Below are 19674 nucleotides of genomic sequence, written 5' to 3'. Positions count from 1 at the left end.
GGGTCCCTCTCCTGGTCCCCTTCTTCCACTTCTACCTTAGTTCTAGCCCCCCAGCACTGCTGCACCTACAAGCAGCCAGGGAGATTGACGGTATGAAGATAGGCGCATAAGGAAAGCCGGCCGTAGGTACTGGTCTCAATGCACGCAACACAGTAAGTTGCTGGCGAGGGGACGACGGAGCTGGCACGGGTGGACCTGGATGGGAAGGGTGTGGAGTCCGCTGTATCCTGCTTCGTTCGGATGTTCAGGGGGTTGGTTAATGAGACTAAAGCAGAAAATGGAGGTTCGGCCACCCCCTGTCGCCCTGCCCGGGCCCCTGTGCAGCGTGTACTGTGCCTAGCTTGCAGCCTGTCGTGCATGCTTGCATACAACTCTCGCCTCCGGGCGATGCGCAATCAGCAGTTCGGCCATGTACCTGTTTACCTGTTTCTGGCCGCTTGTTGGAGGCAGGAAAATGATAAAAGAATACCAGCTTAACGAAAAGGAGAAGGCTGCCAGGGTGTGGCCTGAGTTCTGCTAGGTGCTAGAGTCCAAAAGTCCCTATCACACACACCCGAGATTCGTCGTTAATTGGTGACCGCTCGTTCAACCATCTGGCCTTCCTGTTTCCTGTGCCTGTGTGCCGCTCGAGAGTCGAGACAGGCACATCCCGTCTTTTTGGATGTCTGACTTAAGTACGGTTCTTATCGTCCGTTTCGTGCTGGGCCAACTCCGACTCCCACTATGGGCGCGCCGTCCCTTTCAGCTGAACTGTATTCACAGCTAGATAGACTCACGCAATTATCCGAACTTCTTCAGGCCAGCACTAATGTGCCTTACAGCCCTCTGACTGCCATTGGTTTTTTGGCTATTGAAGAAATCGTGTGCTGGCTAACCTCAGAGAGTTACATCCGCCGCCCAGTTGCCAAGGAACGTGGAAAGCTGAGTCCACCGCGCGTGGCGCTTTGAGCCTTGAAAACGAGTGGTTGGTCCCCACAAGTCTAGATTGAGCAAGATTGAGCTACGCGTAATCACAGATGATGGCAACTCATTGGCCATGTATCCCTCCCGCCTACACAGTATACTTCTCCCACACAAGCACATCTCGAGCATGAGCATGCGGTGGCGGTGCCTGCTATACTACTACTACTACGCCTTACGCTTCCGTGTTGTGCGTACAGCACAGCACGCCTGACGACTGTCTGTCGGTGATTAAGAGCATCGGCAACACTATCCTCGTTCGCATGAAGCGGGTGTGGAGCCAGGGAAGTTTATCGAGTAATTGGGTGTGTACATGTGTTTGTATGTAAACGAGATGTGTGCGGCACGGTACAGGAGAACGAGGGAGGATTGGCAATCGAAATTCCATGTTGTTTACCCCGGTCAGCGCAAAATGAGTCTCGGTGACCTTGCTGCAGCAATCCTGATTAGGGACATGACAGTTACGTATATATATGTGTATGCAAGGACAGAGTCTCAATCCGATACGACACTTGCCTACATTTGCAGTCATGAGATTCTGGCATGAGCCCTCTTCTCCCCGCCTCTGCCATCCTATGTTTATAGTGTGCAAACTAACGCCTTAAATACGATGAGCTAAGAAAACACGAGGGTCCTGGACTCCTGGTCTTCGGAGCTACTTGATTGACCAGGACAGACTTCAGGTATTGGTGTTCGTATATGTACAGGAGAAAAGCGTAGCACGCGAACCAACTAACCATTAGCAAAACCTATGACTGAATCAGTCAATCTGTCTACGATACAGTAAATAATAGCATCGAATGATACTCTCAGTGCCCGGCGCACGATTCTTACTTATGACCGCCACTACTACATCTGTAACTCACTAATAAGACCAGTCGTTTCTTTTTGGATGTTTCTGTGGTGTTAGTTGCAGTAGGTTGGTGGTGAGATGGAAGCTTGATCACACCGTGCCATAACACTGTCTCGAGACTGCTCCCACCCAGCGATCTACCAGACAAGCCCCAGATTGACTCGTGGAGGAATTTCCACAGCGACATCAGACCAATTTTCCATATTACTGGTTACTAGCCGGTGCAGTATAGCACAGTAGATATGCAGCTTGCCTATCATTGATTGTTGAAAGCGAAGGATCGGTGTGGTGCCCAAGCAGCAGCAGCGGTATCGCAACCGGAGATTTAATCATCAACCACTCGCCGACGTCTCTGCGCATTCTGGCATCGAGATACCGTCCACGGGGAACAAGAATCGCCAAGAAAGGCAAAATAGAGTAAACAGAAGTGAAACAATTCATCCGATCTGCGAACGTGTCGTCCAGCCTTTTGCAGCAGTGATGCCAGCGTTCCTGAACCGAACTCAGTTATCTAGTCGTCCCGAAACTTTCTACTGCCTGCTTGCTTGGCTGGTGTTTTCGGTGGTGTGTGGTGAAGAACTTGAAGAAAGGTTACGCGTCAACCCCCTCCCCTGACAAGGGCCCTTACCTTCCCTTTCCGCTACTGCTACCTATCATGCACAACCCGCCAGCCCGCCCTGTCAACTGAAAGAAAGAGCCCACAAAAGCTAGCATCCAACTGAGCGTAGGAGGCTAGGGCTTTCCGGTTCTTGTCCAGGGCCTGAAATAGAGTTTATTAGCAGCAATCAGACATCCTCCAGCCCTGATTAATGCGAGCTACCCGCATCGTTGTATGCACTGAAAATAGCGACAACAATACGTCAGGAACCAAGCTGTTGTTGATTCGTCATTGACCACCATACGCACATTCCCGGCCTCAACACCGCTTTTCGTTCCAAGGTGTCGTCAACAGTCAACAACGGACGGGGGTAAGAAGTATGGGGCCCCTTGGATGGTTGAACCAGCTACCGAAAGCAGCCCGCGGGCAAGCAACCCCTCTCGGTCGGTACATTTGCGCAGTCGGAATGGGGTAGACGACGATCAACCCGCCTAAGCCTTTCTCTTGCCTTTTCTCCATGTGCAATGTACATACCCACAGCGTTTCAGAAGACCCAGCCGTGAATTGACCACTCAGTCCAATCCCATCAGCCTGACAATGGCCCGATGACGTCGCTGAGGTGATCTGGGACGCGTTACCAGGAAGACAAACTTGCTCCTTGCTGGTTCCCGGCGGCTGGGTTCTCTTCATTACTGGCCCAGTGGCCTGTATCATATTCCACCAACCAACGGTATGGGAACGAACTATTTCTTTTACTCGGTCCATTTCGGTTCGGTTCACGATGTTGAACTGGGATTGCGGGTTATTATCCAATGTAACCTGCGAACCCTCAACGACACAGCTGGTCGGATGACGACAACATGATCGCCCTTGTCCGTATTTCGGTTGTTACCCGTCATCGATACAGGTCTTTTGCTTTTCAGGGTCACCACGTCTTGAGTACGTACGTACGCGGTACATGCCTTGGAGCTTAGCACACAATGATCAGGGCCAAAAAAAAAAAAAAAAAACTGATCGGCCACCACGGCCCTTCCGCCTAAATTGGTTTGCTACTTGGCAGGGGCCCCTGACTAGCGAGCAATTCTGCGCGAGAAGCAGACACCAACCGCCGCCCATCTCCAAATGCCGCAGAGCAGGTGTGCTTAGCCGATGGGATAGCGCGGTCGAATTGCCGAACAGCATATCTTGGCCGCTTCGACCACCAGATCAATTCCATAGAACACCAGCCAGTTGCCAGCCCGAGAACTTCAGGGCCACCACCTCCCGTTAGAGGGAACGTCAAAATGGCCAGACAGGGTTACTCCGCGCGGCAGTGTCTCACATACACTCGCAGGCGTACAGTTTTTGGTTCAACTACATACAATACCCAACGCTCGTCTGATGTAGAGTTTCGGGTTTCACACCTCTCATGACACCGCGGTCCATCACCTGCCCTGAATAAACACCTAACACCCGTCACAAAACGTTCTTGGCCGCAGGTGACATGACACCTGTCCAGAATCTGTCGCATCCGCACATTCACGACGACACACTGTAGTGTACGTTCGGCTGCCGTGCAGTCCACATCCATGGCAAACTTTTTGCGGTGCAAGAATCCCAAGTCACTATTCTTAGCCCCAAAGGAACATTGGATTGGAGGGGGCCAGGGGGCGTTGGAGCCTCAGTGTTTCTCTTTTTAGCTCCCAGCCATGCTTTTGGCCAACCCAGTCATGTCCAGCGAATGGTTTGCTGTCGGTTCCTTGAGACAGATAGCCGCAGATTTGATACCCTTCACCCTTGCCGAACAGGCCATTCATGTGTTGAGGTTGTCTGCCATTCGTCCTGCTACCTCAGCTCTGGGAGGGCTGTGTAGGTTTCACGATCCCTCTGCAGCGTGCAGACTTTATGTCCGGAAGAAGCTATGGCCGCCTATGAGCTGCAAGTACATGCAATCGGAATTCCCACTTGACGACGCGTGGCCGGCCTAACAAAATCCCTATTCAACGGGTCCTCATCAGAGTCGTGCAAATGCGATCTGCCCTAATCTTTACCCATTCCATCATCCATCAGGTCTACATGGAGTATCGATCGCCCAGATCGCCCGGCGCTAGGGGTCCGCATCCTCAAGACGGCCGCTCGTGGCGCGACGAATCATAGGCACGGTACTCCGAAGCTTCCATTACCAAGACGCCGGGAGTATTCTGCACTGTACGTGGGATTCGCGGAGAGCAGCTGGACGGAGAGCAAGACAGATATTCACGTGGGAGGCTGAGGGAAACGGCTCTTCAACATGAAACATTCGGCTGACTTACTTTTTACAGTAGTTGTGCTTGTATACCAACCAACCTTGCCACTAGCTAGCAGATCTTCCGACCCGTAAGCCACTTGGATTTCCCGCCTCCCGTCCCCCGTTGGCTGGCATCATCTGGTAAAACAGATAGCCAAGCCTATGCACGCTGCCGCTCCCGTCGAGCTCGTTTGGGACGTTTGCCCGCTCGAAGCCTTCCAGAATGGGGAATCTGGTTCGACTTGACTGCGGATGGATCTTGCATGCCAAGTTGATCACTGCTTCATCCCAGGATGTGAGGGAAGGGGCATGCGTGCTTACATACATACTCTCCCACCGCACTCCTGATGATAACAAACGGTTAAACCTCCTTTTTGTTCTTGCTCTGCCCTACTGCTACCTCCCTCCCTGCCGGCCGACTTGGCATCGGTTACGCCGTGGATCCCTTTGATCACAACGACCTATCCGTGGCTGGTGAGTTACTTACAACCTGAAGTCTGACGCGTGATACACTCTTGCTTGGATTCCCATGTTCTATTCGCTCAAGTAGCGACAACATTCTGATGCCATGTAAACGGCCACGGGACAGCACAGCTAGCTACGCTTGCATTTTTGAAGGATGCCGCTCCTATCTGTACGGGCCCGTTGGCCAAATGACTCGACTGTCGCTGCGTACATGGTGATCTTGATTGCCATGCGGACCTTCGTGTGTACCTTCCTCATGGGCAAGCAAGCAAACGGTTGTGTCGTATATTCTTCTAGGCTCTTGCAAGGAAGAACATTCTAGGCACACGGCAAGCAATATGATTGCAATCGCAGTGGCTCCCGCAACACGCCACCACATAACGAACTCACATATACTTAAAACCACACCGTCATCATCTTGTGGCCGATGAGGTTCACCTCGACCTCACGCTTGTACTTGAGTGCTACAAATTCCGGTTGACAGAGTACATTATCGCATGCCTTGACTCATAGAAGGCAGGTGTCAAAGGTAAATCTGAGAATGTCTTGTGCTTGCTGTGGTGGAATGTCGGATACTTACCCGGTGCGTCCGTCTCACAACCAAATGCGGGCAAGGAGGTCACCTTGGTGCTCATGTAGCAAACCAAAAGAGTCGGACCTCCGCAAAGGCCTGACATGCGGATTTGCTACCAAGCGCTCCAAGCAACCCCGTCAGTCCCCCGTGCGGTTACGAGCAGGACGGCGTCCAAGGTTTGTGCAGGCGATACTCGTCTCGCTTACGGGATGGCACGCCCGACAGAGTGCATGGCAAGCAAAGACCAGAGGAGTAGGCCACAACGAGAAGAGATATCCCCAGAACCGGGCTTCGAAAGTTCTCTGCCAAATCTTGAGTGAGACCTCTCAACGCGTGCTTGACACGAGCTTGGGAAGTATGCAGGTATGCGTTTAAGTGGTGCCCCACTAAGTCGCGCTTTCTCTTTTAGCCACTACGCGTCTGTGGTGGCCTTCTGGACTCGACAGTCCTGACGGCCAGGTAATTTAGGCATGTACCAGAACAAATGCCTCAATCAATCCTGGTGGTAGCAAGGCGGCCAATTGCTTTTTCTTTTACCAGGGCTCAACTCTTTGCCTAATTTTCTCTGAGGAAACCATGATTGTCGCGCCACACAACCCATGCCGGCACCTGCATTCAGCGACTCCCCCGCGCCGGTCCCCGATATAACCTGCATCGCGGCCGAGCCCTTTGCGCCCAAGCCACTGGTCGCCGACATACTGCGCACCAAATACTGCATCCCCGGCTCCGTCTTCCTCGTCGAGGACGTCGAGGTGTGCACCGCCTCAAGGTCAAAGAGATGGCGCGCCATCCGATTGATGCTCGGCGACGGCGAGCTCTGCCTCCAGGCCCTGCTGGCGGCTGAAATGCACCGCTACGTGGACGGTGGCGAAGTCTCCATTGGGTCATATATCAAGCTCGAAGCGTTCCGGTTGGAGTGGCTCAATTCGGCCGCGGAGCCGGCGGGCAAGGGACAAAAGACGGAAGATGCAATGGCTTCGGGGACTGGCACGATGCCGTACCTTGTTGTCAGCCGCCTGACCATGGTGGGCTGGAATAACCGACTTCTAGAGATGGCAGGCGCCGCAGGGATAACACAATTGACAGAGGAGCCCGAACATGCATCGGCTGTCGGGGAAGAAGCACATGTTGCATTCGCCCAGACTTCAAAAAAGCATGGGACACCCCAGGCAGAAGTCGTTGTGGCCGAGCCCTTGGTCACAGATGCACACTTATTGGAGGAATTAGCCGACGCGACAGATGACGACTTCGAGACAGTAATGGTGTCGCCACAGCAGACGGCGCAGAAACGCGCCGAGCTCGCCACTCAGCAACTGCAATCACAATCTGCATCGCAGGCCGCAGCCATGGCAGCTGTCGCCGCCGCTACAGACAGCGGGTATGCCGACGAGCCAGCCTTGGAAGAGAAACAGCGCCGCCCTCTGCCCCCTGGCTAGACACTGACCCGACGAAACCGTTGAAGCTGACGCCACTGCGCGGCATCCCCACCCTGCCCTACAAGCAGAACTGGTCGACCAACGTGCTGGCCGTGGTCGCGACCATCTCGGAGCTGCAGCCGTCGAACCTGCCGCCGTTCCGCCAGCGCCAGGCCCGGCTCGCGCACCCGTCAACCCCGAAGCAGGTCCACCTGACGGTGTTCCTGGACCCGGCCGAGTTCACGCCGCAGGTGGGCAGCGTGGTGCTACTCCTGGCAGTCAAGAACCACCGCTTCGACGGCGGCAGCCTGAAGAAGTACGCGAGCGACCGGCCCAAGCACGGCGGGCGCTGGTGGTACGAGAACCCGACGCAGTTTGCGTGGTGCGATGTTGAGGGGTTGCAGAGGTGGTGGGACTTGAGGCTGTCGTGAAAAGGGGAAGAGAAGGGGTTATTACTGTTATGTTGTTGGTGGTGGAGCGAGTGAGTGAGTTGGATGGGTCGAGTTCAGGATGAGAAATGAAATTATCGATTGCCTTGAAGGGCCGTTTGGTTTATATGCTCGTCCCTGTCACGTTATATCTACGAGAGCCCTTGAGGATGTTCACCTGTCCCGGAGTCAAACCCAGCGATGAGACGACTCATGCCGTGGACATCACCCGGATTTCGCTCTCAGATTTTGCAATGAATCATTCAGCACTCTACTGACTTATTTACAGTCTGCTGATTTACTCTTGCTTGTTGTGGGCTGATCGCCTAAGCGGTCAAACATGCATGACCTGGCAGCAATACAGCTTTGCGTCTGTGGTAGCTAGGCCCGTAGAGCCGACATGGTGTTATTTGATGATTTCTGGCTGGGTAAGCTCTTTTTTTATATCGGAACCTGCCTCCCCTGGTGTTGCAATCGTCTCGAATGCCGACTGATTAGACACGCATTACGGGCTGTTGAGAACGGCATTGGTCAACAGGAAGTCGGCGAAGGCATTTTTCGGGACGTTGTTCTAGAAACAGACCTTATTATTTCGGTGCTGACCAATCTGGAGAAAGCACAACACTGGGACACATTGGCGACCAAGATTATCAAACGGCTGCAAGTTCAACGGCCCCATCTGGTCGATGCTATTCGTTGACCAGGTAGCCTGTGCCGAGGAGACAGTCGCTAGTCCTCGTTGTTGCTAGTCTTCTCGGCAACGCTCCGTCTCTAGCCCATCTAGTCAGTTGGCAACGCATCTGTGCTGAAAACGCAGAGGGCCGTCACGGGGCATATGCCAGATGCATCTCAATGGTTCGATGCACGGGTGCGCTATAGGTGAGAAAGGACTGCCCGTCTTCACTCAGCTCACTTCCCCCGGACTTGGGACCCCTTTTGCGTTAGGTACTGCGGCGCCCTTCTCGGAAGGCCTCCTCCTAACTTTTTCTCGAGCCCTAAATAGCGTGTCCAAGTCTCGGTCGATTAGCACCTGGCATTTGCCCGGAGCTGAAAGTCCTAGGATAACTAACCTTCTGGGGTTGGTCTGGACTGCAAACGCTTTCTCGGAAAGAAAAGAAAAACCGCTGTGTCTCCACCAGGTCTCTGAGGATTTCTTATTTGTTGGAATGCGAGTCTGGGTTGCCTTTTCCAGCATGCCAGATCGTTCAAGGGTCCAGATCGTGAAGCGTCCGACGGACGTTCATGCTAGGGTGGGACTAGCCGGCGCTTGGGTCGAGGAAGCGCGGCAGCGTGAGATCAAGACGCTGTTGGACAGCGGAACGCCCCGCACCAGCAGGGATTTGTTTCTGTGTTAGCAGTCGTATGCAGGTCCCCTTGTAAGCGTGTGGCCAAGTGACCACTATCTCGAGACCAAACTGCACATGAATCAACAGCGAGCCTCTGCAGTAGAAGCAGAGTCATTTCTCGCGCTTCGACTGCTGGAAAAAGAAGGGCCAAGCAAGAACAGTATGACTCTCAATCGGAAGTGCGGGTAATTGGCCATCTTGTGATGGCTTGACTGACAGTTCGACGGTTTGGCGGTGAGATTTTAACCTTTGGTTCGCAGTAAGGAGAAAAGCGTTGGTAGTTCGGTTTGTCGGTCTATATTTCTGCGGCCGAAACCGACCTAGCATCTGACATGGCCACGACGATTTCCCAAAAGTCAAGGCGTGCTCATTAGTACGGAGCTGAAATGACAGGCGCTGTAGGCCGGGATAGAGTTGGGTGCCGCAACGGTCTAATGGACGTGCAATATATTAAGCCGGTGCCTATCGCAGCACTGATCACGGCTGTTTCTGCTGTCAAGTTTGACCCTACGGCGCCGGCTGGGCATTTCAATCTAACTTACACGCCCTCTTCCGAAGCTTCCTCCCCCCGCGGCACACTTTAACCGCCTCCTCGACGACCAAGGCCGCCCGATACAAAAAGGGCTATAGTGTCAAAGCGACACAACAATGTCCTTGGAAGTAAAGCCATTGTACACGGAACGTTTCACCACAATTGGCTCATCTCGGTCCTTTCATCTGAACCGACGCAAAGGGGGTGAGATTTCCCCAAGATAAAACCCCTCCTCGGGCTGGCTGCTATTCCTAGAGAGAGAGAGCGAAAGAAGTCGTCCCATCCCATCCATTCGTTTTCGTCTGTCTGCTGGCTCAGTCTTTACAAGGAGAAAAGAGAAAAGAAAAAAAACCCCAAACAAAGTCATTGGTTCTTCAAGCTGATCTTTTCTCTCTTCTTCTCTCTCCTTTTTCCAGAACAAATCGGCACGCTTTCCCTCTTTTTCCATTTACCCTTCAACAGTATCGCCACGATGTCGGCCAGCAGCCAGGTCATGGTCCAGTGGACGGCCCTCCACGGCGGAAACCATCACAGCAGCCACGGCAGCAGCAGCGTCTCGTCGCTCCACGCCCGGAAGCAGAGCATCGCCGTCTCGAAGCAGCTGCTGCACGAGCTCGCGCCGCCCTCGCTGTCCGAGTTCCTCTGGCTCACGGTCCTGTTCTTCTGGGCCGTCTTCTGCTGCCCCGTCACGCGCCTGGCGTTCGAGGTCATCGGCTGGGTCCTGGACGACCTGATCCCCGAGGCGTCCGATATTGCGCTGTCGACCGATCTGTAGAGGACGGAGATGGGGTCTTCACTTCCTGGCTGGTCCAGGCGGCTGTTGATCGGCATTTGGACTGTTCACGTTTTTCCTAAAAGGTATGTCGCTTATTATTATTTCTCCATCCTGATTTGAGCCAGATCCAGCATCCCATATTCGAAAAGATTTAATGTATAATCACCTTATCACTATGTACCTTCTTTTCCTGTCTAATCCAACTATGTCGTGAGATGTTTATGTGTGACAGTACAAGCCCTGACCGAGAACACTTACAGCAAGCGTTACTTCTTTCCTCTCTCTTTTCCTTCTCCAGCAGCTCGTGGAAACGCCATTCGGTGCCGCTTGCGTTGCCTGTGTAGCGTTGCCTGTGTAGCGGGTTGGGGTACTTACCGGCGCGCACACGTTGTCCATGACGAAGTTCCGGGGGCCGCCGTTCTACTTGCAGCTGCCGCAGCTCCGGGCCACTTTCCCATCATCCAACGCGACGAAGTTCTTGGCCGACACCGTGCCCCGCCCGTTGATGTACGACGTCCCGCTCGTCTGCTCAAAGTTACGGCGTCCTTGCACATGTCGGCTCACCATACGTTATTGGGTGCTGTTTTTTGTTTTATTGGGTTTTCATGGTCGGAAATGGTGTTCATGGTGGGATGACGAGTTATGATCCAAAGGGGAGCAAAGGAAAAAAGGGACCCGGGGGAAGGGGTATGGGGGGGAAAAAGGACAGGCGCGACGGCACTCACCATATTTCCTGGCCATGAACGACTTCAGCCTGTGAAGCGATTACGTTGGGGAGGATGGCTCCGTTCTTCAGGATGAACATGGATTCTCTTTCGTCGGTCTCGGTCTTGCCTTGGCATGCGGCCGCTGTTCCGGTGTTAGCCCCCAATTCATAGGGATGTGTGAACATACGGAGGTTGGGACCCCAGAAGTCACTCTACTACTTGTTTACGAGGTCTCTCAAATCGCTTTATCACTCCGTCATGGGTCGCACCAATAACGATGGGGGTGCTGGTGGAAACAGCACCGCTGGACTTGGAAAGCGTCGTCGTCAGACCAGTTTGGGTAGCGCCGCCACCGTTGGCCGCCGCGACGGCATGGCTGACACTGGGAGTATTACGGAGAAAAGTCTGTTTGTTAGTTACATCCCGGGCTTGGAGCATTTTGTGTGTCTGTGTGTATGTCAGGAAACCCATCTGGTTTACCCTGTTGTTCGAGACGGCGCATCAAGCTCCAGACACACACGTCGTTGCTCCGCTCCATACCTGCCTGATTTAGATTTTCTTATGTTAGCATTGGGAGCGATACATTGATAGAAGATGAAGCAATTCAGTTATTGGGATATCCCCCTCCGCATTGTCCATGTAGGGGTGCCTGGGCTAGGGCGGCACCAGCCCATACGGCCTGGAATAACGTATCGAAGTTTCAAGTCCGATGCGACGTTGTAGTTTAGCTTCTACGACTCTAGCCCTCATCACATATAAGCCAACAATTCCCACTGGAGCCGCCCCCTCAAGGATTAACTCCTTGTTACACCTCTCCCAAGAGCAAAGACACTGTATCTTCTCTGGAGAAGTTTAACCTATATTGTAAATACATTTTATAGTAGTCATTGGTTTTGGTTTTAATTAGCAGCGAGTTGCTATTCATCACGAGTGACCAGCCTGTATAGTTGAACTGGGAAATCTCAGTCGTTGGGAATGATTCTAACTGCACCATTTATCATATTTCTGCCTATACTGTATTGATACGGACGGAGAGCAAGAAAAAGGGGCAAGGAAGTTGAATGCTTGTGTGGTTTTTTTCACGGGGTTACTGTCTTCCGAAAGATTTGCAACTTGCACTGGACTTAAACATGATATGTAGAAAAGGGGGTGGGGTTCGAGACAGGTTCAGCCGTCGAATCTGAAGGCATATGTAGGAGAGCTTATCGTCTTGTACATGATATGATGTCACTACAATCGGTTGCGAGGTCGACCAAATAGTGAAAGAAAAATAAAGATAAAGGGGTTAGGCTCATGTTCTGTCGCATTGTTCCACATGATTCTAGTTTAGTCTTCTTCGCGATACGAGATAAACATCTTCATTCAACTTATTACCCGAGACATACGTTTCTCGGAAGCTGGATCCTTGGTGCAGATATTCGTTCCGGGGTGATGAAAAGTCATTAACGCCGACAACACCATTTGCAGAGTAAGACCCGGGCATATCAAAAGAACAGACGGTGTCTACATGTTTGCCACGCAGCACTTGTGTATCGAGAAGAATGTATCCGTTTATCATTCCTTCTCTTTACTGGACACAAGCGGGAGTGACTTGCATAGGCAATTGCTGTACCCGGCGCAGAAGCAATGAATATTTGCTGCACAAGCAATTTGAGTTCTGAGAAGTCTCGCGGAAAGAATATGCGAGACATACGGCGGCCTTCCGAGAACCCCCGTTTTGAGGTCTCACTGCATGGCTGGTTAAGGTTGAGACATGTCGGTGCTTGGGCCTCTGAGACAGCCTGTATGACACTTGACATCACCAGCCCGGGGCTGACTGCCGTGCGATTCGAATCATAACAATTCTCCGGCAAGACAACGGCACCCGTCCGGCAAAAAAACAATGAAAAAGAAGCATCCTGGCAGTTACACAGCAGGTTGGCCAGCCACTCACGTAGTCACCCCTGGATCTGTGGCTGGCCTGGGTCTCAGATACGTCGTTCGCAACACTGCATCAGAGAAACATAGGTGGTCAGTATCAACGAAAGCGTCTGGAATGGTTGTTATGCAGCTATTCGGCAGCAGGTGGAAAGGAGGTGACGCTTGGTGTCGTCCGCGGGTTTGGGGATTAGCTATGCGATTGCAGTAAATTGATCTTCAGGCGTTTCAACAATCAATCAAGTAGGAGGAATTGGTCCAAACCATGAGTACTGACATGTGCCGATATGCGACAACGTGATCATGAGTATCTGCCTGGAGGCAATTGCATGGCTTCCCCTGATATTTGAAGCCAAAGGTTTCGGCTTCAACATTACAACAATTGAACTCATGCGAATTGTAGAGATAAAGTATAAATGCCTTGAATATTCGTTCGAGTAAAACTAATAACACTTTTCCGATTCTCTGCGCCTCTAAGATATACACCGTGTCTGGATGGATTATATCCAGAGAGCCCTAAAATAATACACCGTGTCCTTGATTTATTTTCCAAACTCATGTAACCCCAAAGTAGACGCCGGGCATATGCTCCTGGCAGCTTGCACCTAATCGACCAAAGCCCGCCGAGAGGGTATACTGGCCGCTCACGCTGCCTCAGACAGGCCCCCACCGCTCACTCGCCGCCGTGTTATTCGTCGTCGAATTATTCCTACTCGCATCCCCATTCTCCCTATACGTGACCGTGACGACGCGTGTCTTGACAATGGCGTCACTGAGCCGCGGCGCATCGCTATCGTCGACGGCGACGGCCGTGGGCATGTCGGTGCTGCCGAGGTGGCGCGGTTTCAGGATGTCCTCCTCGCTCGAGGGGAAACCGGTGCCGCTGGCGGTCATCTCGAGGTCGTCGTTGAGCGAGTTCTGGGGCCGCGAGCTCTTCCGGCCGATCGTCACCAGCCCGGGCTGGGAGCTGCCGTCGCTGCCGCCGCCGTGCTTGCCGCCGGCTCCGGCGTGGTAGTATCGGCGGCCTTTCGAGCCGCTGGTTCCGAAGATGCTACGGCCGAAGACGATTTCGGCGAGGGGCTGCATCACGGGGATTGATGAGGCAATTATGATGGTGCTTCCTTCGATGCTGGGGTTCGTCTTCGTTAGTATAGCGTCGATGGTCGAGGGGCGATTTGAACACAACTTACACTGTCCAGATGACCAGGTCAGATGTATCGTAAGAGAAGTCGGGACTGCCGAGAGACGGGATTCTTGTCGACTTGTAGATGGCCACGATCCCGGAGCTGATACACCCGTCAGTATTGATGTGTACACTTTGGTCACCAAAGTCCCACAGTCACTTACACGGAACCGATGCCAAGCGCGGCGCAAAGTGCGAGCTTCTTCTTGATCGGCATCTGCAGCTTAAAGAGCACGAGCGAGGGGTAAATAGCCAAGTAAAGGTCGACGAATGCTGATATCGCTGTCGTCATGTGGTGTTAACAAGTGCTAGGCCGGATACGTGCGCCAGTGACGCAAGTATGCGGGGAACATGGAACTCACAACCAGCATAGATGCAATACCCGACCAAAATTTTCTTGTCGAAGCACGTCTTCTCCGTAATGGAGAAGGTCCAGAGCGACCGCGCGGGCGTGCACTGGCCGAGCAGAACGCCCACGGTGGCGAGCAGCGACGCGAAGCAGACGAGACCCATGGTCCAGAGGTACCACCAGTGCGCTCGGCTCGGGTTCAAGATGCGGGTGAGCAGGGCGATGACGGCGAGCTTGGGCAGGCCGAAGGACAGGATGCCCGGACAGAAGGCCGCCGTCGTCCAGAGGATGGCCCCTTCCTTCTGTTCCAGATTGAGGAGGTCGAAGTGCTTGCCGTTGCCGTAGCTCGTGGCGACGGTGGAGAAGGTCGTGGAGATGTAGCCGCAGAGCTTTCGGGGTTGACGAAAGTGGTCAGCTCGTATAATCCAGGGAGGGAAGAGTTGCCATGGAGCCTGCCGATTACAAACTTACCAATGATAGAAGGATGAAGTAGTCATCACTCCGTAGCTTCCTCTGGAGGACACCGCGCACGTAGAGTCTGCCGGCGACGAAAAGGGTGCTAACGGCGGTTACGGTCCAACAGGCAATCAACACGGTCAGGCCCTTATTCTGGGCGGCCCAAGCATCGTACTCAGGAGTACCCTTCGGTGGTGAAGACATAGCGCCTGGCTGTGTAGTATGTTCGGTCGGGTAGAAGGCAAACAGTCGACGAGTTGCAAAGAAGTGACCAAGTCACAGAGATCAAGAGCGATAGACTAGACCGGGAGGGAGACTGGCGCATTTAAGAGGTTGTCGAATCTGTCAACGGCTATAGTGTCCCAGACCCCCAGATACCCAGACACCCGCAACGGTAACCTCTCTGTGCTGATGAACACTGCTTTTTGCTGCTTCTACATTGATTATAGTTGAAATATGGATACTTTTGACTATATTATCAGTCCTTGGGGGTCAATAAAGAAGCTGTAACTTCAGCGAATGTGATAAGCAAACCTCTTGTCTCACGAACGATGCGCCAGTAGTTTCCTCACCACAGAGCAGTTTGGTGGCGTAACCGTTGCCAACTCATATTTCTTTCTTCTATTCGAAAACGAAGGCGTCGAGACTAAGACTCGGTCGCTGTACGGGGGTCTGAGACCCTTGGCTGGCGACTGGCCAACCACGTCGATGGTCCGTACTTATTCTCTAAGCTGAAGAGAGCGCTGGAGTATGAAACAGCCTCGCAGTTCAAGGTAGGCGGGAAAAAAGAACTTGGTTAAAGGCATAGTTATTGGGCTCATTGGAGCAGTAAGCAATGCGAAGAGGCAAGAAGGACCCTCACCTGCAGGTTCATGTGTGGAAGAAGCACTCACTGAACCACGACCAACCTAGATAGACTCGATCTATTCAGTGTTCTCCTGCGGTTCCCAGAGTAAAGTTCGCGGACGGTGAATGTCTAGGACATAGTAGTATGCGCCCATCAAAATACCAGAGGCTGTCGATTCGGTTCCAAGCGATCCGGCGCGGTTTTGCTTTCTTATTCTGCATGCACGTCGAAACCAATGGTGGACCCAGGCAGTGGAAGCTGGCAGGCGGGAGCAGGTATTACCATTTCACACGTAGTGGCCGGCCAATCAGTGGTCGAGGAGCAGTCTCCCGTGCCGATGATGTATTTAGTGTCTTTAGCGTACCGGCCCGCCTCTGCCAAAGTGTGAGTGGGTGCCACTAAAAAACGACAAGAGCGACAAGAGCGACAAGAGCGAGTCAGAGTCCTTCCTGCTTCTTTCCCTCATCGTCAACATCGCCTTCCTTCCTTTCATCTATATGCAACATCCAGAAGAATCCAGACTGGAGCAGTCAATGCCGATTCGGCCGATTGGAAGAAACCTCATGCTGTTCCGAGGGACAGAGGGGGAAAATAAGTCCCTTGCACGAAACAAAGCAAAGCAAGCAGGATCGTCGTGGCCCGCGCTGTCGGTCTTCTTGCGTCCCGTTTTCTTCTCCAGGTCCACGGGTCTTAGACAGACATCCAGCATAGCATCCCCGCCGCCGAATCCTCCCAAGTCTTACCCGCAGCACGCTTCGCCTCAACGAGGAAAGGCACGACGCACCCTCAAGACATCTGACCCGTACCTGCGTACTTTCTTCAGCACATCACATCCCATCACATCCCTCATGTCTTATCATGCCAATTACATGAACGATGCCTGCGTGTAGGTAGGTATCGAAAATTTGCGTTCAATGATAAGCGCGACTATTGGTCCGCCTCGGTACCTAAGGAGCAGGCGCCCAGAAACACGTTCGTGATATCTGGCCTTGGAAGCGGTCGCCGAGCCGTGCTGCGTTCAGTTGAAGCCATCCGATTTACCTGGACTCAGCCTCAGTCTCGGTACCAGTATCGCTATCAGGGACCTGCCTACCGGTGGACCCGAATCGGTGGCGATCGATCTTCTGGATCGGGTCAAACATCCGCTCACAAAATCTATCATATGGAACCCCGGTATATCTTGCTGGTTGAGATCGAGACTACGCTGTCCTATATTACCTTGGAGGGCCAGTCCAACTCTTTCGTATGGCAGAGAATATTCTTGGGAAGGATAGCCAAATATTACACATCAGGCAGGGCTGTACACCATCTATTCCACCATCGCCCAATCGCTGGCTTGCCGAGCCTGTCGAACTGGATAAATCCAGCGCCTGCCGTTCCATGCAGTATCTTATCCCCTTCCAAGCCAATCATCCGCTTGCCCACCCCGTCTTCACGGTTTTAGGGGGGTTCCATGGCTCTCAAAGGTATGATGACGAAGGAAATTGGGGCCGTATCACATTTCAATACTTGAGTTATGCATCCTCGTGAGAAAAAAGCAAAGTTGATTTCCCGTCTCTCTCCCTCCACGCGCATGCCGGAATCGCAAGCGGCAAGATCAGACAGACAGTCTACTCAGGATCGTGTTCTATTTCTCTTGCGCACCCCCTCTTTCTAGATTGAACCTTCGCTTGCACAAGTTCAAGACCTGCAGAAAGAAAACCAAAAAAGAAGAAGACAGCAGTAAGCAGAAGACCAAGAAGAGGAAAACATGGGATTAGACATCACCAACGGGACCAACGGCACCAATGGCGCCAACGGAGGGGGAGCCGTCGTCGACAAGTCAGTGGCCACTAACCCCAACAACATGGACGCTGTCCCCGGCCTGGTGAAGCAGATCAATGCCGGGGTCGACGCCCTTGGCACCGGCGGTGACGAGGCTCGCCATGCCCTGCTGGTCAAGGCCCGGAACCTGATGCAGGCTCTCGAGACGCCCCGAGAGACCATGATCAAGCATTGTTGGGCTCAGGTCAGTACTCCATTCGATATTTATACCTGGGGAGGTGAATAGTCCAGTAGGCTGACCGAAATGGGGAATAATAGACCGGTGCAATGGCTGGCTTGACCACCGGCGTTGACTCTGGCCTGTGGGATCTGATGGCCAAGAACGGCGATAAGCCACAGAAGGTCGGCGAGCTGGCCTCGACCCTCAAGATGGACACGGTGCTTTTGGGTAGGTCGACGACATCAACAATACACCCCGTGTCTCTCTTTTCTAACGAACTGCAACAATAGGTCGTCTAATGCGTCACCTGGGGGCCATGGGGTACATCGTCGAGACTGGCGAGGATGAGTACAAGCCGACAAACTTCACCAACTCATTGACTATACCTATCATCAATGGTGGTTACTACGCCATGTACGTACTATTTTTGCTTCTGTCGTTTTGTGACAAGTCAAAACTGACTCAGACATGCCGTTTCTCGCAGGTTGGCGGCGAGTGCCGGAGTCATCTCCTTCCACGAGTTCGCCCGCAAGACGGACTGGCAGAACCCAACCGACGCTGGCCGCACCTCGTTCCACCAGGCCTACAATACAGACAAGAACTTCTTCGAGTACTTGCAGGCTGTCGGCTATGGCACCCAGTTCAACGACCATATGGGCGGCTACCGCCAGGGTCGCCTGCCCTGGATGCACCCGTCCTTCTACCCGGTCCAAGAGAACCTGATCGATGGCGCTGAGACCGCGGCGGACGCGCCGTTGTTGGTCGACATTGGCGGCAGCGTGGGGCATGACCTTGCCGAGTTCCAGCGCTTCTTCCCCGTGCACCCGGGCAAGCTGATCCTTCAAGATCTCCCCGTCGTCATTGGTCAGATTACCGACCTGGACTCCCGCATTGTGCGCATGGAGCACGACTTCTTGACCGAGCAACCGGTTAAAGGTATGACAAAAAGAAAACCCTTCTACCAACCCTTATCCTACCTAACCCGCCTACTTCCTCTCCTGCGGTATCTTGCACCACATACATAGCTGTGGCTGTGTTTTGGCGACAGGACAGCATAACAGACCACCAAAAATATACCTGAAGAGCAAAACGGGAGCTGACTTTTCAACAGGTGCCCGGGCCTACTACATGCACTCGGTCTTGCACGACTGGCCGGACAGCCTGTGTCAGAAGATCCTGGCGCCGCTGACGGCAGCCATGCGCCCTGGGTATAGCAAGCTGCTGATCAACGAGAACGTGATCCCGCGCACGGGCGCGTACTGGGAGACGACGGCGCTCGACATGATCATGTTGACCGAGTTCTCGTCGCGCGAGCGCACCCTCGACGACTGGCAGAACCTGTTGGGGTCCTCGGGCCTCCGCATCGTCAAGATCTGGTCCGGCGGCAAGGGCGTCGAGAGCTTGATTGAGTGTGAGCTGGCTTGAGTCCCGAAGCAGCACAAGAGAGGAAAAACAAGAGTGTCTTGGGTTCGATTGGGCCGAGGCTTTGTGAGAATATAGGGCTGACAATAGTAGAGTACTCTAACTTTTCACGTGTTATGTAAACTAGAAACAGTAACTCTGCTTTACTAGAGGCTAGTTTGACCTTCTATTCGTTCCTGTTCATGTTGGCGCTTGTCGCTTAATTCTTCTCTGGTCTATATAATGGCATGTTATGGACAAGGATGCGCCTATGTAGTAGGGTCGCAATAGTTCACCGTTGCCTTTGTCGCAGATGCAAACTCCCGTTGGAGATAACCTCGAAGCAAGCCTGGCCGGCTACAAGACAAACCGGAGGAACTGCGTGTTGGAGTCGGCCAAGCCCATTCGCCTAGTCTTCTGGTATTGCCCTTGGGGGAAAGGTGAAGGGAGGAGAGTGGCTGGAGTGGTGACGACATTGAAGTGTTCCAAGTTAGCCCGGAGGAACTGGACACGCCTGACTCGCAACTTCGAAACCAGTAATAATTGAATCCGAATCCGAACTAAACTAATGGTTAACTACCAGAACCTGGACGCCAAACGGTGCAATTAGTGCTCCGA

The 19674-nt window shown here is 53.1% G+C and overlaps 4 protein-coding genes across 4 annotated transcripts; 2 read left to right on the top strand and 2 right to left on the bottom strand.

Annotated features, from left to right (window-relative positions):
• Positions 1-6315: 6315 nt before the first annotated feature.
• PG997_001370 (uncharacterized protein) lies at positions 6316-7562 on the top strand (the record flags this gene model as incomplete). Its single annotated transcript, XM_066805685.1, is given in 2 exon segments — positions 6316-7094; positions 7112-7562. The coding sequence occupies 2 exon segments, from the start codon at positions 6316-6318 to the stop codon at positions 7560-7562; spliced, it is 1230 nt and encodes a 409-aa protein (XP_066675458.1).
• A 2323-nt stretch (positions 7563-9885) lies between these two features.
• PG997_001369 (pectate lyase-domain-containing protein) lies at positions 9886-11357 on the bottom strand (the record flags this gene model as incomplete). Its single annotated transcript, XM_066805684.1, has 4 exons — positions 9886-10206; positions 10394-10415; positions 10938-11061; positions 11189-11357. 4 exons carry the CDS (start codon positions 11355-11357, stop codon positions 9886-9888), a joined length of 636 nt encoding a protein of 211 aa, XP_066675457.1.
• A 2133-nt stretch (positions 11358-13490) lies between these two features.
• PG997_001368 (uncharacterized protein) lies at positions 13491-15028 on the bottom strand (the record flags this gene model as incomplete). Its single annotated transcript, XM_066805683.1, has 5 exons — positions 13491-13965; positions 14027-14122; positions 14184-14301; positions 14382-14757; positions 14840-15028. The coding sequence occupies 5 exons, from the start codon at positions 15026-15028 to the stop codon at positions 13491-13493; spliced, it is 1254 nt and encodes a 417-aa protein (XP_066675456.1).
• A 2393-nt stretch (positions 15029-17421) lies between these two features.
• On the top strand, positions 17422-19080 carry PG997_001367 (uncharacterized protein; the record flags this gene model as incomplete). The annotated part of the gene is made up of 5 exons (XM_066805682.1): positions 17422-17679; positions 17754-17883; positions 17946-18069; positions 18140-18591; positions 18767-19080. 5 exons carry the CDS (start codon positions 17422-17424, stop codon positions 19078-19080), a joined length of 1278 nt encoding a protein of 425 aa, XP_066675455.1.
• Positions 19081-19674: the final 594 nt, after the last annotated feature.

This window comes from Apiospora hydei (genome assembly GCF_038363865.1).
Source record: "Apiospora hydei strain CBS 114990 chromosome Unknown utg000002l_segment0_segment0, whole genome shotgun sequence".
In the NCBI taxonomy this organism is placed as follows: domain Eukaryota; kingdom Fungi; phylum Ascomycota; class Sordariomycetes; order Amphisphaeriales; family Apiosporaceae; genus Apiospora; species Apiospora hydei.
Note: the sequence above shows the minus strand (reverse complement) of the source record. Positions and strands in the feature narration are given on the sequence as shown.